Source organism: Pholcus phalangioides, unplaced genomic scaffold (genome assembly GCF_987345545.1).
Source record: "Pholcus phalangioides strain wild (caught in Gottingen) unplaced genomic scaffold, Ppha-v1.0 ptg000008l_1, whole genome shotgun sequence".
Taxonomy (NCBI): domain Eukaryota; kingdom Metazoa; phylum Arthropoda; class Arachnida; order Araneae; family Pholcidae; genus Pholcus; species Pholcus phalangioides.
The window spans coordinates 44,044,885-44,061,869 of NW_028301601.1; the positions used below are offsets into that span (position 1 = coordinate 44,044,885).

Consider the following 16,985-nt stretch of genomic DNA (forward strand, 5'->3'; position numbering starts at 1 on the left):
TATCAATCGAGAAGATAGAATGAAAATTAATTTTTAAGATCATAAAAATCTACAAATACTGTAATTTTCTCTACGTAATGAACATGTGCAAATTTCAATGCTTTTAGAGAAAATATAATGAGGCAAATTTCATTCTCATATTATGAAATCTCAAGGGACGGAAAGGATTTATTGGTCACAGGTTTTTGGAAAAAAAATACCAGAATTCTTCTACTCACATACATACGTCAATTTTTTTTAATACAGTGAATTCTGCTTAAAACATTTCTCAAAAAACCATCATTGTTAACAGGAAAACACTTCAAAGGGAATGGGAAATATCGAAGAGTGTTAATGAGAGTTGGGACCATTTGGAAAGAAGTCATACTAAATCTGAAAATGTTCTAAGTAGGAATATTATAACAGAGATCCACAGTGCATTATTTAAAAAAATATTTTTTTTCAGAAAAAAAACGCAGCTAGTCTGAAGAGGTATATAACTTGGAACACGAAAGATGTTTTTTTCAACTTATAATTGACAGATTATACACATTGATATTGAAGGGCCGGACACACCATACTTCACATCTCTCAGAGAGATATCTAAGTGTTCCGGAAGGGTAGACGTGTCTGGAAATTTTATTGAATAACAAGTAACAGCTACTTGCGACGAAGGCAACAAAAGTAAATTTATTAGTGTCTTCAGCAATCATCCACATAACAAAATGATGCACTTCGAAACATAATTATAGATTTAGGGCAATCAGGCCCAATAACAATGATTAATTTAGAAATCTTGCGTATAACGTATGTAGATTGTCTCTCGGCACCGGGAGCATCCTGAAGTTCAGTGGGCATCTTGTGTTACTTAGTATGTCAACATTTCACTCATGGTTATATAGTCAGTTCAGGTTCTTGCACCGCCGCTTATGCTGTTCGTCCTCGTTTAGATGAAAGGTCTTCATTCCTTTATTCATCACAAAAAGACAACTACAATGAGCAGATCTCCTACTCTAGCAGTGGAAAATCTGGAATCTCAGTGGCATAATTGAGTATCACTGTAATCATTGTAAATACAAATAAAAATCATACGCTGATTGCATTTATGTAGAAATATATGTACTTACTGGATATCTTATTGATAAAAGCAATATAAATTGCCTCAATATCGAACACAGTCAAGCCCAACGTATGGGACACACAACTAGCAACTGATAGACCACCACATTCATGCACTGCCACAGCTGTAAACGATTAGTCAGTTCCAGCCACAAAAATGCTGCTAATTACGTCTGCATGACCTCAAATGAGTATGCGCAGTTGTGGATCTTAATACGTGAGTGGATGGCATGTAGTTGGCATCAGAAAGTTTAATTAGTCGGTGGTCACCTTTTTTATCATACAGCAGATGTAAGTTGCTCTCCAGGTAATGCAGCAGTTTAATCACACACTGATAATTGAGCAGACTTTGCAGAACCCTTTTCTTCCAAACATATATCTGCTGGCATATCACCAAAGTGGAACTCCACAGTGTGTACAGATTATACACAGGAAAATCTCTTGGTTGTGGGGGTTTTTTCATACTTGTTTCAGATGGTTTCTCTGTATTGTTGTTGTCAGATACCCTTAGGGAATTCCAAACTTTGCTGTCACTTTATCAATTCATGACAGAATTTAAGCCTAAAAATTTTGAAATCTCAATTTTCCCCCATGACACACCCTGGGTTTGTAGTTTTCAGCTGTTTTTTCAATGTTTGTGTACTTGTAACAATGCATCTGCTGATGACTAAAAAATGAAACATGGCTGATTTCTTTTTTGCCTCCATATGGCATCACAATTCCTGACCTGTATGTGTCTCACTTCCATTGTTTTATTCAGAGTTAATCCTCATTTTTACTTCATATCCCCTTTTATTTTATCAGTAACCAGACCCCGCCAACCTTCAGAAGGTAAAAATCTTCCCTAAAGAAAGAAAATCCAGCAATTTACTTGAAATCTGGCAAACGTAACTTTACATTCCAAATTTTTTTGGTGATAATAAAAACCAACATAAGTAATACATGATCTGACTGTGTTACCCATATTTTTTACAGGACATCCCAATATTTTGTGACAGCATTTGTCATCCGAATATTCTAAAAGAATGTCCATTTTTTCAATGATGCTTCCTTAAATGACGTTTACTGGATATTTTAATTGTGTTAAATATTTTTCTGTGAAATTCTAATAGGCACAAATTTATAGAAGCCCTCAGCAGTTCTTAGCAATAATTTAGGAATTTTGCCCAAAACGACTGATGTCCAGATCTTAATTTTCCATAATTTTCACTATGAAATATTGGCCAGCATAGTGTAATATTAAGTATTAAGCCTATTAAATTATTTATCAGCTGTGTTGCAGTCAAACATATATAAAAAAACCCACTTTCAACATAAACAGGCTGCCATGTTTGTTTTTGTTCATAGATTTGGGCAGCTTTGACCAGTGTTCATACAGGGTACTGCACCACAAGTTCATGTGATGTCGCAAGAGCTTTTCATGTCAATGGGGTAGAGGGCTACTTTTTATTACTTTTCTTCATTTTTCAAGTTTTATTTTTTTCATGTTGATGGCAATGATTGACAACCAGAAATAAGAATTCAGGAATATGAATTTGGAAGCCCTGTGAACATTCTGAAATACTGCATTGCCAAGCTAAATCCAGAAAGTTGGCAGGTCCAAGTATTGCATACCTATTAGTGGCATATTCTTCACCATGAAGGGTTGTAATTCCATCACAAATTTCTGTGTTTCTTTTCACTATCAACATGATTTGACTTCCAAAATAAAGATGAAAGTGCATTGCTTCAACACATTAAAAATACAAGGAATTTTATTTTCCTCTCTTTGAGATAAAGTTTTGATAGAAAAGTTCTACAGTGTTCAAGACTGACACTGATTAAAACCTTAACTGGAAAAAAAAAATCCCATAAAAAAAGTCATTTAATTTCAAATTAAAAACATTTACTAGACACTAAGTACAATTGCCTGGATACAAACAATGATGAATTGTGAAATTTTTTAAAATTCATCTTCACTAGGTATCAAGGCCATTATACTTTGTATAACTAGGGGATTATTATGTTGTACATTTAATAGATATTTTACATCACAGAAAAATATATACACATTATTTGTATTCTACCTTTGCGATTGCCCTTGCAATGTGGCAAGAGGTAAAATTACTCCACTAGCAATATCTCGAGAAGATAGTTTCAACTGCTGATCTGAACACTGCTGCAATCCATCATGAATACTACTAACAAGTAGCCTTAAAAAGGGTAGAAAAATAATGAAGATTGAAAAGAACAACACTTTGAAAATAATCACTATACATAAAATTCAGATTTTTAAATCTAAGAGAACTTGTGTACACAATGAAATCCCTTTTGCAATGTCTATGAAATCCATTAATAATAAGGAAAAGGTACAATCAAATACTGTGTTCAGACAGATTCTAATCTAATGTAACAAATGATGAAAATTATGTCTGACTGCATATGAGGGAGACAGTCAAGCACTGCATTTAAAACAGGGTTAATTTATGGGTGACTAAAGAAAGGTTCTGCTGCAATATCTTTCATATACTCTCCTATCAAAAGAAATAGCACACCAAGAAAAAAGTCAAATCGCTATGAAAATTGGCAGGCAGGTATACATATTACATGTTGCCAAATGATTAGTGTCAAAAGAATTGTGCCAATATTTCCACCACCAGAAGGCATGAAAGTGTTTCTCTTACTGCTCTTCAAAATAGCCTTAGAGACTTGTTTTTATGAATTGTACATCAATTTTCGCTTGATAAAGTATTGTTGATTGCTGAAGATGCCTCTAAGATACATTCAAGGACCTCTTTTGCAACTGCAAGTTTTAAAATGAGGTTGCTAAGGATTGAGCCAAGCAGGGTGGATAAATCAATATTTTGTCATCAACTTGGTCATTTTGACCAGGCTGTTAGGAGATGGAAAGCATTGAAGGTATGCACATGCATCAAACAGGCTCCAGGTCACCCTACAGTAGAGAGGATTGCTTCATCTGTAGGCAAGCCAGAGCAGAGCCAATGATGACTGAACCAACTATCAAATCATAGATGCCACATTTGTCAAAGAACCTTATGCAGGGGTGGGAAGTGACAAAGTTCATTTCGGAGTAAGTTTTGGAGCAGCAAAAATATACGATTCAGAGCAGATATTTATAAATTGGAACAGCGAAATTAATTTCCAAGAATATTTTCGTTAACCAATTTCAAAATAAAGCTGCACTGACTTTTGTTATCAAACATCTTTTCATGAGCTTAATTTTTGTTTTTGGTGTTTTTACACCTTGTTTGAAAGAGCGGCTGCCATAAAAATTTTCACACCAGTCTATTTAAGATGATTTTTGCTTACTGAGAGCACTATTTGCTGTCTGGAACAGCAGCAGTTCAAATGGCCTGAAAAAATTTTCTATAAGTTTTCAATTTTTTGGTGCAGAAAAATACGAAAATCCACTATTGGAGTAGGATGGTGCAAGATGTTAATTTTGGCACAATTGGCACAGAGTTCCCACCCCTGCTTATGTCATACAAACCATTTTCAGACAATTAGGAGGAGGTTTGCTGTCACAGCACCTGTTCAACTTCTCCCATTTCCAGCACAACATCGTCAACTTCATTCGCAGCAGTCAAGTCATGGCATCAGGAAAAACCTGGACAGCTGTAGACTGGCCCCCATATCATCTTCAGCAATGAATTACAGCGTTTCGGAACTATGTGAAGTTCCTTCACCAGTAGCAGAACACATGTTCTATCACTCATAGTAAGGCTTTCAACTAACTCATCGTGATACAAGACCAATTCCACCAACCTGCAAACTTGCAGGAATTAGAGACTCATTTAGAACAAACATAGATGAATCTGGCTCAGATCAACTTTCAGAACCCAGCATCAATATGCCAGATCGTATCTTTTCTTTTACCCACCCTTGAGACAGCTCGACAAGGGGTACTACTCTTTTTAGTGTCACAGTGCTCTGATTCTGTGATATAATTTACACATTTTACTATCACAATTACACACATGCCTAATTTCATTCAAATCCAAAGTTTTCTTCTTGGTGCATTATTTTTTTACCAATAGTATATTTGCAATACTTATTCTCATCACATTTATCACAATGTATTACCCAAACCAAACATTGTGGTGTTTTTTTTTTTTCAGTTCTAAAAAAAATCATAAATGCTGCTCTTAAAGTCCAGATCAACTGTGCACTGCTGTGCTGAACTGAGCAAAACTTTGGGGTGTAAAAACTTTGGCTGGAGAAGAGCGGGGGCAATTCTGACAGCAAAAGGCTTTTTCGTGTACTCTTTCATGAACCTTTGGTAAGAGTTATTTGATGGCAGGCCAACATGTGTATTTCAGGAATTTCCATTTTGATAGAATTTATTAATAAAAGAATTTAAAATAATGAAACATTGTTTTCCCTTTCACAATATATATATATATATATATATTCTTACCACGATTTTATTTCTGGACTAAAAATATAAGACCTCCCAGTTGATAAACTGATCATTGGAATGCCTTTATCAGTTAATCCTGTGCTTCTAACGGTGAGATCCCCATTAGGATCCTCTAGAGGAAGGAAGAAAATAACAATGAATTAAGTTTTAATGTACAATAAGGCTCTGATCGAAAAACAGAAGCAGGCATTTATTGATTGCTGGCATTCTATAATTAACCACAGAAGACAAGGAATTTTTTTTCAAGACAAAAGTTACAAATATTCCACAAGATCTTGTTCTTAAATAAAACAATAAAAAATTATGTAAAATTTCAGAATACAGATTTGAAATGTTTGGCTGAACAACAGTCTATATAGTTTTCTCAAACTTTAGAGGGGATGGGATGAAAGTTATCCCTGAAAAAATGAAATTTTTCTCCTGAAAGTAACAGGTAGTTATTCTGTCTGGGAAGGTAATTGAGAGGCAATGATGACATAGACCATTGTTTAATCATAGAACTCATGATTGCAGCTGCTTAAAATGGCATAGCAATGATATATGTAGGTTGTCACACACACAACCGTACACGCTCCTCGTACACATTCCTCTACAGAATTTCTAATGAATTGATACATGCTGAAATGTACATGTTGTGAACCTAACGCAAAATTTGTTACTGTACTGTATTTGTTATTTGCTTGTTATATGTACAGTGCGGCCATCAATTTTTCTAACTATGAACGAAGTGTAATGATTGAATAATTGCACTGTTGTAGGCTTGATGATCTCAGTGGTGAGACTTTTAACTGAGAGATTGGCTCACATTCTTATACGTGGGGAACTAATTAAGAAACATGTAACAGAAGCTACATGAAACATTGTCAAAAACGAATTTTGCAAAAATGATACATTTACTACTATCTAGCCAAACGCTTTATTTGAATGTTTCTGAAGATTTTTTCTTCTATTTCAAATAAAACTCTCAAACACATTGCTATTTTTTTCAAGAAATATGTAAGCATTTTAGGCATATATTTTCTATATTTTTAATTTTCAACAGTGGACATACACAAAACCAGTATTTCTCTTTTTTCACACAAGACTAACCTTGCATTATTGGAAGAAGTGACTCATTTTGCACAATGCACTTGAATTTGGCAGAATCCCTGCAAAAAAATACATTTAGAATTTCATAAATCAAGTAAAATGAGAGATCTAGATGCATAAAATTCATATACAGTAACCCCTTGTTTCACAGTGCTTTGTTATAAGGAGCATCTTGGTTATTTTGCACCTCTCATCAGAACCACCGTTAAAAATTTAAGTAACATTAGAACTTAGATAAAATAGACAGCTACATTGCATTTTTTTCTCTCTTAAAATGCACATATAACGAAGTGTTACTGTCATTTGATGTCTGACTAGTCATTTGATAGCTGCTCTGTTGCATCTATCAGAAGAATGAAAATGTTTATTGGAGAGGAAATAATAATCTCAAAATATACGATAACAAAAGACCTAATCTTAGCCTGTCACATTCAGTAACAGATGCATGAGGGGGATCACATGTTTTGATCATTGGCATGAGTGGACTTGATTCCTCTTTCTATTACAGTGTTTGACAAGCGTGGGTGGAGTCTTTATGTGGTTGAGACAGAATGTAGAGACTTGTTCAAAGAAAAGACTCCGAGTCATATACAGACAGTGCTAAGAGAGGATTATCATCCCATCTGTGGAGTCATGCCAAAAAAAACAAAAAAAAAATAATGGACAGCAAATGAGGGGGTTAAGGTCAGTGGTGTAAGTCGATTAATCCTCATTTCCACAAAAAGGTTTTACTAGAATTATTTTAATTGAGTCCTATGTTAAAACTTTTATGATTTCACAATCTAGTGGCAAACTAAAGCTGAGACTTGGTTCATTTTAGCTTTCACCAGTTTAGTGTTTCTAAATTGTGTTTATGGACTTATGCCAGAATTTTTGAAAATGTGATTTACATTACTCTGACTTTAACCCCCCCCCCCGCTTCCCTCAAATGATACTTGCAAACATAAAAGTTATGTAAAAATCAACCTCCCTAAGCTTATTTTATATGCAAAACTTTAATTTCATTGTGAAGAGCACAGCAGTTACAGTAAACAAAATAGTAAGTAAATTTCAAACTTACTCTGAGTACAAACTTACTTCAAACTTACTAATTTAACACAGTGATTAAAAATCAGTAATGTCAAAAAGGCTGACGATTTTCTGAAAGCATCATTTTGTACTCTGCCATTGTTACAATGAAACTGATAAATTGTGTCACATACACTTAAGGTAAAATGGTTTGTGGAGATGTATTGATGGTCAATCTGATTTTTGTACTCCAGGATAATTTTTTCAGACGAGGCAACATTCTTCCATGTGTCCAAGAGTTAGCACAATGACCAAATTAGAGACTCTGAAAATCCCCATATAATTTTTTAAGTGCAACAAAACAATCCCAAAATCAATGTGTGGTGGGCACTTTCACGCGATGTGTGGTCATAGGGCATTTTTCATTAGGGCAAACAAAGGGAGTACAAGTGGAAGTATACCAATTTTTTTTCCAAAACTTTTTGTGTTACTTTTGATTTATATACTTTTCTCATACCTTCCAACTTCTCGTAAAGTGTAGGACCTGATTAAGAATAGGACATTTGACACCCTTTATAGTAGCAGTATTTGGCAGTAAGATGGTACAGGGCGATCTAAAAGTCACACAACCCAATATAAAATAATTAATTTATCAAATTCTATTGATTGTAACTGAAAACTCGTTTTTTATAGATAGAAGCACTATAATACTCAAGATATGAATTCTTCATTTCTTCCATGCACACTAATACTCTCAGTGGTTCTTTGTTGTGTGAGGACGTTGGTTTTTTGTTTTTTTTTTGTCAGAAGGAAAAAAATGTTGTGATTTAACAATATTTTTCAACTCATTCGCTTGAAACCGTTATTGAGGAATTAAAAAATAAATTCTCAAATGTTTCTGTGCTCAATAAGACAGCAATCTTCTGATTGATATCACGTTTTTGAGAAACTAGAAATTTCGAAGATCATAGGTGAAGTGGGTGACTGTCTCTACTGATCCAGCATGGAATTCATGAACTAAAGAACAAAATTGAAAAATCCCCTTCAAACAGTGTTAGGAAGTTTGTGTCACAGATGGATATGTCAGATGGGACTGCTCACAGAGCCTTGAAGGATCAAAATTGGTGCGTGGTGTACGAAAAATAAAAATTGGTGTGTGGAGAAAAGTGACCAGAAACCTGGCAAAAAAATATGCACTTGCATTCACGAAAAAGTCTTGGATTTTAAGCATATGTTGACATTTTGAAACAAACTTTTTTTTTGTATCCATGACTGTTGTTTCATTAGAATTAATACAGTTTTTCATTTATTTCTTGATTATTTCCTTCTCTCTTTCTTTCTTTAAAAATAAAATATTTTAGAAAGGGTTGCATGATTTTTGGATCACCCTGCATAACAATATCAAAGAAAACTTACCAGACAGATACATAGCCTTTAGATGTTATGACCATTACATATTGATTGCTGCAGGTCAAACATGCAATTGGGGATCTAAGAACAATTGGAGGATATAAACGTCGACCCAAAGGAGAAAATAACGACATTGTATTATCATCACAGACAATTGATGCTACTTTCCTGAAAATATTTACAAAAAAAAAAAAAAAAAAAAATGGAACACATGAAACATAATAAAGAAATGAATACGTTATTTTAAAATGAAAGCTTGACCAAGAATACTTAAAAATAAAGAAATATCAAACACATAACAGGTCATTTTGCTAAAAAAAAATTCAGTATAATTTCACCATCTTCACCCTAAACCTTGCACTTGAATGTTTTTGAGATGGCAAAAAAAAAAACCTGAATATCGGCAGACCATAAACCGCATAAAAACTGTGATGTGAATAAAAGAGAGGGAAAATTTCAAAAAAAAAAACATTTCAAACAAAAATCATCAAGAGTAGGAAACATTAGTATACAAAATCATAAATTAAAGCATCAGTCACCTGCTTCCACTTATAGCAGCACCTTTACTAGACAGAACAACTTCCCAAGAAATTGTAGACCCATGAAGACACTTTAATTTATGGACCCTCATACCAGCTCCTGCTGCAATATTATTTTCTACCTCCAGACAAACGGGCACAGTCATTTTTTTATCATAATATATCTAGGGAAAAAATTAACAAAAACAATACAACCAGAAAGTTTATAATAATTTCACTCTTTAATTTCTGTAAAATGGAAAAAAAAAAAAGAGTTGCATTCAAGTGTTTCAATATTTCTAGGGATATACTGTAAATATATACAGGGTGTCCTGCAAGTACTAATTCAGTCTTTATCTCAACCGGTTGTCATAGAGATATGGTTCCAATTTAAAAAATGCTGAAAATTTGTTTAGAAATCACTGTACAGTTTCGAGAGTGAAAATACAGTGTCATAAAATAAAAAAAAATCTAAATTATTATATGGTTCCCAGTCTTCTAACTTCCAATTAGAAAGTTGTTGCCATCTTTTCTGAAGCCAACAAAAGAATTTTCATGTTTCTATGTGCAATATTCACTGAGAAATTTCAATTCCAAAATTGGAGAAAAGTTAGGAATAGAACATCATAAACTAACAGACTGCTTTTTTCCCTCATTTATGCGGTCATTTCCACCTTTTCTTTGATTTTTCAATTCAAATACCTTGGCTAATATTGCTCTCAACCAGACAACTTTCTAATTGAAAGATGGAGGATGAAGTTGAAAGGGGACCATTTAAAAATTAAGATTCTTTTATTTTATGACATACACTGTATTTTGACTCTTGAAACTGGTGCAGAGGAATTTCTGAACACATTTTGAGCATTTTTCAAATTAGAACCATGCCTATATGACGAATGGTTTATGGGAAAAAGGGGGAATCAGAACTTACAGGGCATTTTTCTGTATAGAAAAAACAAACTATCAATAACAGGTATCTTATAATAAGAATGTTTACCACTTTATTAGCAGTCTTATCTATCCTTAATACTGGTAAATTGATAGGTGATTCCATTCGTGGAACAAGTCTTTCTGGAATGTCCATTATTTCAGGAGATTGTGGCACCTAAAATATAGCAAATGAAAATCAAGCGATTCACAAAAAGAATATATTCAGACAACTCAAGGATATAATTGCAAACCAAAATTGTTGTGTTACAAAAAAGTTTATTGAAATATGATAGAGTAGATATATTTCTTCACAAATAACTGTCATCAAAAAAGTTTCCCAATCTAATCAAAATTCATCAATAGCATTTTCGACATACAATATTATACAAAAAGATTTTTTGGTTCATTTTTATTACTCATCATTTGTTTGCAATAGTGTCAGACTTCAATATCTCAAAGTGTTTATAGAAATTGATATTGCTTCAAGCTATTGAAAATTCCCCCCCCCCCCCCATAGAAATTCAATTCATTCAAAATTTGAGATATAGAATTTTGGGTAATCCAAGTTCAAGTGCTAGAAATTGGTGGCAACTGAACATTCCTGGCCTTATTTATTTTGATGTGAAAATACGCTTTTTAAATCATTTAATAATACTGGATGCATTTACAAAAAGTTGCATAACCAAATGCTTTCTTTGAATGCTTATATCTCAGGAAGTATTCAGAATATACCCGTGTTTTTGGATGTCTGCGAATAGATCTCGTTGAGACAAACCTAATGCTATCACACTGGTTTTAATACCTTTTCTGGTCTAGGCACAAGACGCACAGCCTGCTTTCAATGAAAATGTTTTACACTATATCTTAAGAAATTTGCAACACATTATAATAGTAGCCAATGATGTCATCTTATACATATTGAGACAAATCCAGGGATACACATTTTACCAAGTCAGTAGGCTTAACTATACTACGCGATTCAAGGCACAAAGAACGCATTCGCATCAGAACTTGTGACCGTGTCTACGACACAGCCTACCCATTTTTTAACTTGATTTCAGCTGCCTGACAGTAGAGTGGTTAGGGAGCTAGCTTCTCACTGTGAAGGTCTGGGTTCAAATTCTGATTCGGCATGGATGTCTACCAACCCTAACAAATTCCCTGGGCAGATCATAAACATCTCTTGGGAATTTGTGTTATTCCCATTATATAAAAATATATATATATAATTTTTTTTTTAAATCTGTCGGCAAAAATACACAATGATTGTCATAATTATGACCAACACTCACTAATTTTATTTTACTTGCACAGAACTATTTTTCCACTTTGCAGTAAAATAATATTTCATATGCAACAATGGTGATTTTACATATGTAAAAATATTTTTACAGCACGTGCACACAGCTCAGACAGAACATTGATTTAGATTAATTTACTGTTTAAGGATAAAAAGATCTATAAGAATTTTGAAATAGAAATTGACTATATTACTAACAACTTTGGGTAATGGTTGAAGCGTTTGACTAAGTGGTGGACGCCCGGGCCTCTTTTTCTCAGGTCTCTGACTCGGAATGGGAACGTCTGCTTTTCTTTTCACTTGGAGTGTTGGAGTCAGGGGTGTCTCACTGATGACACTGGGTTTTTGCACCACATTCTCTCTTACAACACTTTCTTTCGTTGCTGTTAAGTTTGTTGATGTTGCTGTGGTTGTTAAAACTGTCGTTGAGGTTGTGGATACAGCTGCTGTGGTTGTAGATACAGCTGTGGTGGTTGTAGATACAGCTGTTGTAATTGTAGATACAGCTGTTGCTGTTGATAATGTTGTTGTAATCACAGCTGTAACAGCAGACAGTACTGGCACTTGAGAATTTTCTTTTGGCTTTTGTTCTTTTTCTAATTCGACTATTTCGTCAAGCCTTCAAAATAATCAATAGAAAATCAAAATATTAATATTTTGAAGATTCTTATTTTTAAATCCCAGTGATTCTACAAAAAGAATGTCTACTCATTAATTATGATGTTGCAAAATATAATGCACCCTAGTACCCCCATAATGAACGCCTTTTATAATCTCAGAGAAGAAATCTAGAGATAAGGATTCACATCATCTCCTTGTACCATACTGAATAAGATTAATAAAAATTCAAACAGAATATCCAATGAGAAAAAAAAACTGGCATCTCATAAAATGAAAAGCATTGTGCAAAAACATACTTCATAAAGTTTCTACCACTTTAGATTTGAAAAAAAAAAAATTGTTTTATCTATTATTTCAACTAATTCTACTAGTTTAATATTCTAAGGTTCAAACACTTTGATGTTTAAATTAAGCCAGTCCCAATTTGAAACAAAAGCATTTTTCACTTAACAAATTAGATAATCCTATGTTCCCCCTGCACTTTATATATACATTTATGTATATAACGTTGTATGTATATAGCGTTGTATTTATGTATATATATGTTAACTGCATAATATGTATTGCATAATTATGTATATTGTAATATGTACAATGTTGATTGCATTTTTAATTGGGTTGCTGTATTTTTGAAATATATGACAACCATATTTTTATGGGCATCTTTTTATCAGCCACCTCATTGGGCATTTTGTCTGTTGTGGCATTGTATTTGTATTTGTATTATGTATCAGAGATACCATAGTCGTGCCAATTTAACTGACAAATGATTGCTGAAGATTTACAATGAAGTTATGAGATGTAAAGCTGACAGAAAATCAGACAGTTTGCACCGCAATCAATGGATAGATGAATATCCATAATGAACCAATTGTGTGTGTGTGTTATCAAACACTGTGGTAGTCATCCATATTGATACTATTGACACATCTGGTTCATCACATACTACTGTACCGCACACCAACTCCAGTCATATATTGCCATATGGCAATTTTTAACCAGGAGAGTTGGGTGGGAAATGAAGGCTCCGTCCATCGGTGGTTGCCCCAGGTTTGGTGAGTAAAATACTTGCTTCTGACGTTCTATGCCTGGATTCAAATCTATGGACCTTCATAGTGGAAGATCTTACCACTGCACCACACGGGCACAGTTCATCACATACCGGAAATTATTTAGCAAATTTAGTTTTTAGTTCAGTGAAATCAACAGAAGAAAACTTCAAATGTAAAATACCAAGTTTTGTTACAGACAATAACTGCAAATATGGTTTCTTCCCGAAAGACTCTGGATGAAGAGCTTAGCTTTACAGGACTTACATATGGGTGCAGTGCCCACATTTTAAACCTGCTAGCCAAAGATTTGGTTAAAACTGATCTAACAAAGCATGTCACAAGTACAGTATATTTAAATATTTTCACAATCATCATCTCTCGAAAGCATGGTATCATGCAGAAGGTGGAAGTGCATGATGGAAAACTTATTATCATTCTCTAGAATTTATGTTAAAATTGGTCAGTTGTTACCAAATTTTGTGAAGACCACAGATCTCAAATAGATAGTGACATCTCCATTAAAATTGTAAATATTGGTTTAAAAAGAAATGTTGAGGACACGATTGTAATTCTGAAATCCATAGTCAAAACTATTGATTTTGTACAAAGGAACAACTGCTCCCTAGCTGAATGGATATTCCTAACTAGCATGGAAAAAGCTGCAATTGAAGATAAAAGAACCATCAACATCCAACAATAAAAATGTTTGTCTTCAGCATATAAAAATAGATATGAACAATCATATTAATAGACGCACACTTTGCTGCACTTATTCTAAGCTAATCAGTATTAATTTCTAATATGGGAATCAATGTCACAAAAGAAGAAAGAAATAAGGGCCTTGAATTTATCAAACAAAACTGTGGCTCTAGGTTCCAGGTAATTAAATTAAAATTTTTGGGGAACTTGGAACCATTTCATGCCAAAAATGTTTTTTTACCCTAACGTGGTTGGTACAATGTCTGATTTTGAGTAGTCGAATAGTTTTTATTTATTTTTTTCGAAAGATGTAATTACGGAGAGTGATATGCGATTTTTGAACCCGCTAACTACAGCCAAAGCATCGACTGCCTATGTAGAAAGAATTTTTTCAACATTTGGTGTAGTTCATTCCAGATAGGGAAACATTAGGAGTAGGCAGGGTTGGTAAAAAACCCGGTTTTTTTGAAAAAAACCAAAAAACCGGGTTTTTTTGGTTTAAACCAGGTTTTTTTGGTTTAAACCGGTTTTTTTGTTTTAAATAGTATTAACATTAAAAACAATAAAATTTCTGAAAAATCATTCAAACTTCCAATAATTAACTAAAATAAAATGGTTATTAATGTAATTAACACTATTCCCATGCTAATTAATCAATAAATATTTATTACATTTTAACAAAAACCAACTTTTGCAATTTAATTATTTTTTGCTTAACTCAATGGATTACTGTGTGTTTGAAAATTATTTTAATGTTATTATTAATCATATAATATATAAAGGTTTTTCTCCAGTTACTTTCAGTATGCTTAATTAGGAAGCTATTTCGCAAAAAGTAATAAAAATTAGGTGAATATAATGTATTTAATGAAGCATAAATAATGCAGATTAATTAGCAATGGTTTACGATATACGGGGTGATTATAACTAAGGTTCTGATTTCAAAACACTGTAAAAAAAGAACGATTGTCAGAATGACTTGAAAATTGACATGAATATTCCTGAAAAAATTCAATTTTATTTGATAAAGGGGAAAAAATACTTAAAAATGTAAAATTAATGACATCATCCAACATGCGGGAAATTTGCCCGCAGAATGGAAACAATAGACAGTCATGGCAGAATAAAAACTATAATAAAAATTAGGTGAATATAATGTATTTAATGAAGCATAAATAATGCAGATTAATTAGCGATGATTTACTATATACAGGGTGATTATAACTAAGGTTTGGATTTCAAAGCACTGTAAAAACAGAGTGATTGTCAGAATGACTTGAAAATTAACATGAATGTTCCTGAAAAAATGGAATTTTATTTGGTAAAGGGGAAAAAGAGAATTAAAAATGTAAAATTAATGACATCATCCACCACTTGGGAAATTTGCTTGCAGAATTGAAACGATAGCCAGTCATGGCAAAATGGTAACTTAATTATAGCATTTCACGATTTCATAATTCATGGAAACATCACAAAAAACGAAGTAATTGAACAAATAATTACAACTTACTTAAGAAATGTTAAATATGTTGTCCACCACGTGTTCTGGCTATGAGGTTGAAAGCACAAAAATTCTTGTTCAACAATGAAATCGGAGTATGCCATGGTCATAATGTGGATGTTCTTGCAATTCAGTTTTATTAAACCACTTAATCTGACCACTGTTTATAACATTTTGAGGTTCCCCCACAGCCAGGAGTTGCAAGGGTTAAGGTGCATCCTGTCAAAATGGGTCTTCAGCAGCTGCTTTGCTGGTATTGCAATGTGCATCTTGATAGAAGTTCTATCACACACTGATGCTGTGGAAGTGCCGAAATGATGTGGTTGCACAAAATAGATTATACTGTGGGCCAAGTACAGCATCGTCTACTTGCACATTTTGCACTTTTTTCTTTTGCGAAAGAAACTTCCATTGCTTCAGGAGTATCCATGCAAATTTTCAAGTCATTCTGATCAGTACTTATTGTATAGTTTTGGAATCAAAACTTAAATTATAATCACCCTGTATATAGCTGATTATTTTTTAAAATTCTGTTACTACTATACAGTAGAACCTTGATTAACTGGGCTTAACAGTGTGTGTGTGTGTGAAAGTATAAAAAAAACAACTATTGAATATTAAGACTGGGAGATATACAGTAGGAGATGTGCTACTTCTTATGGGAATGAAAATGTATGTGAGATAATGTAACAACTAGTACACTAGTCTTTGTCCTTTAAGGACAGCTGGTGTCTTTATTGGATTATAGGACCACCTGCCCCTAGCATGATGGTGTCACTACTGTAGCTGCTTCTTTGTGAAGGGGAAAAAGAAACCCTACACCATTACATTTAGATGTGTGATGCAATCCTTATTCATGAATTTGCTAAAGATAGAGCATCAGAATGTAGCCAAAGGTTAGAAAATGTTGTAAGAATGAGAAATTATGTCTTTTATATCTAACTTTAAATGACTAAGATACTTCATATGAAAAAAATATATATATTCTGGCCACTTTTATGAGACTTTTTAAAAAAAACCACTTATAAAATCTTATGTCAATTAAAGATATACCATCAGAATGTACCCCAAGGATATAAAATGTGGTAAAAATGAAGCATTTTGGCTAATAATGAACCAATATGATATTTTTCAAGGAAAAAAATTATATTTAGGCAACTTTTATTTGATTTTTTGAAAAAAACCGAAGTGGTTTTTTTAAAAAAACCACTTGGTTAAAACCAAGGTTTAAACCATGGTTTAAACCAACGTGGTTTAAACCAAACAACCCTGGGAGTAGGCAAAGCATCAAAACCAGTGAAGCAAAATTCTAATGTAATTCTAATTCTAAATTTTCTAA

At 33.3% G+C, this 16,985-nt stretch overlaps 1 protein-coding gene across 1 annotated transcript in view; it reads right to left on the bottom strand.

Annotated features, from left to right (window-relative positions):
• Hira (histone cell cycle regulator-like protein) overlaps window positions 1-16,985 on the bottom strand; it is a 52,447-nt gene that overhangs the window by 4,340 nt on the left and 31,122 nt on the right. Inside the window, exons 18-24 of the mRNA XM_089234703.1 lie at window positions 11,972-12,392; window positions 10,541-10,648; window positions 9,565-9,728; window positions 9,032-9,193; window positions 6,608-6,666; window positions 5,516-5,630; window positions 3,165-3,290 (exon numbers count right to left, since the gene is read on the bottom strand). Of these exons, the coding sequence (XP_089090829.1) occupies window positions 3,165-3,290; window positions 5,516-5,630; window positions 6,608-6,666; window positions 9,032-9,193; window positions 9,565-9,728; window positions 10,541-10,648; window positions 11,972-12,392 (1,155 nt within the window). The remainder of the gene's footprint in view (window positions 1-3,164; window positions 3,291-5,515; window positions 5,631-6,607; window positions 6,667-9,031; window positions 9,194-9,564; window positions 9,729-10,540; window positions 10,649-11,971; window positions 12,393-16,985) is intronic.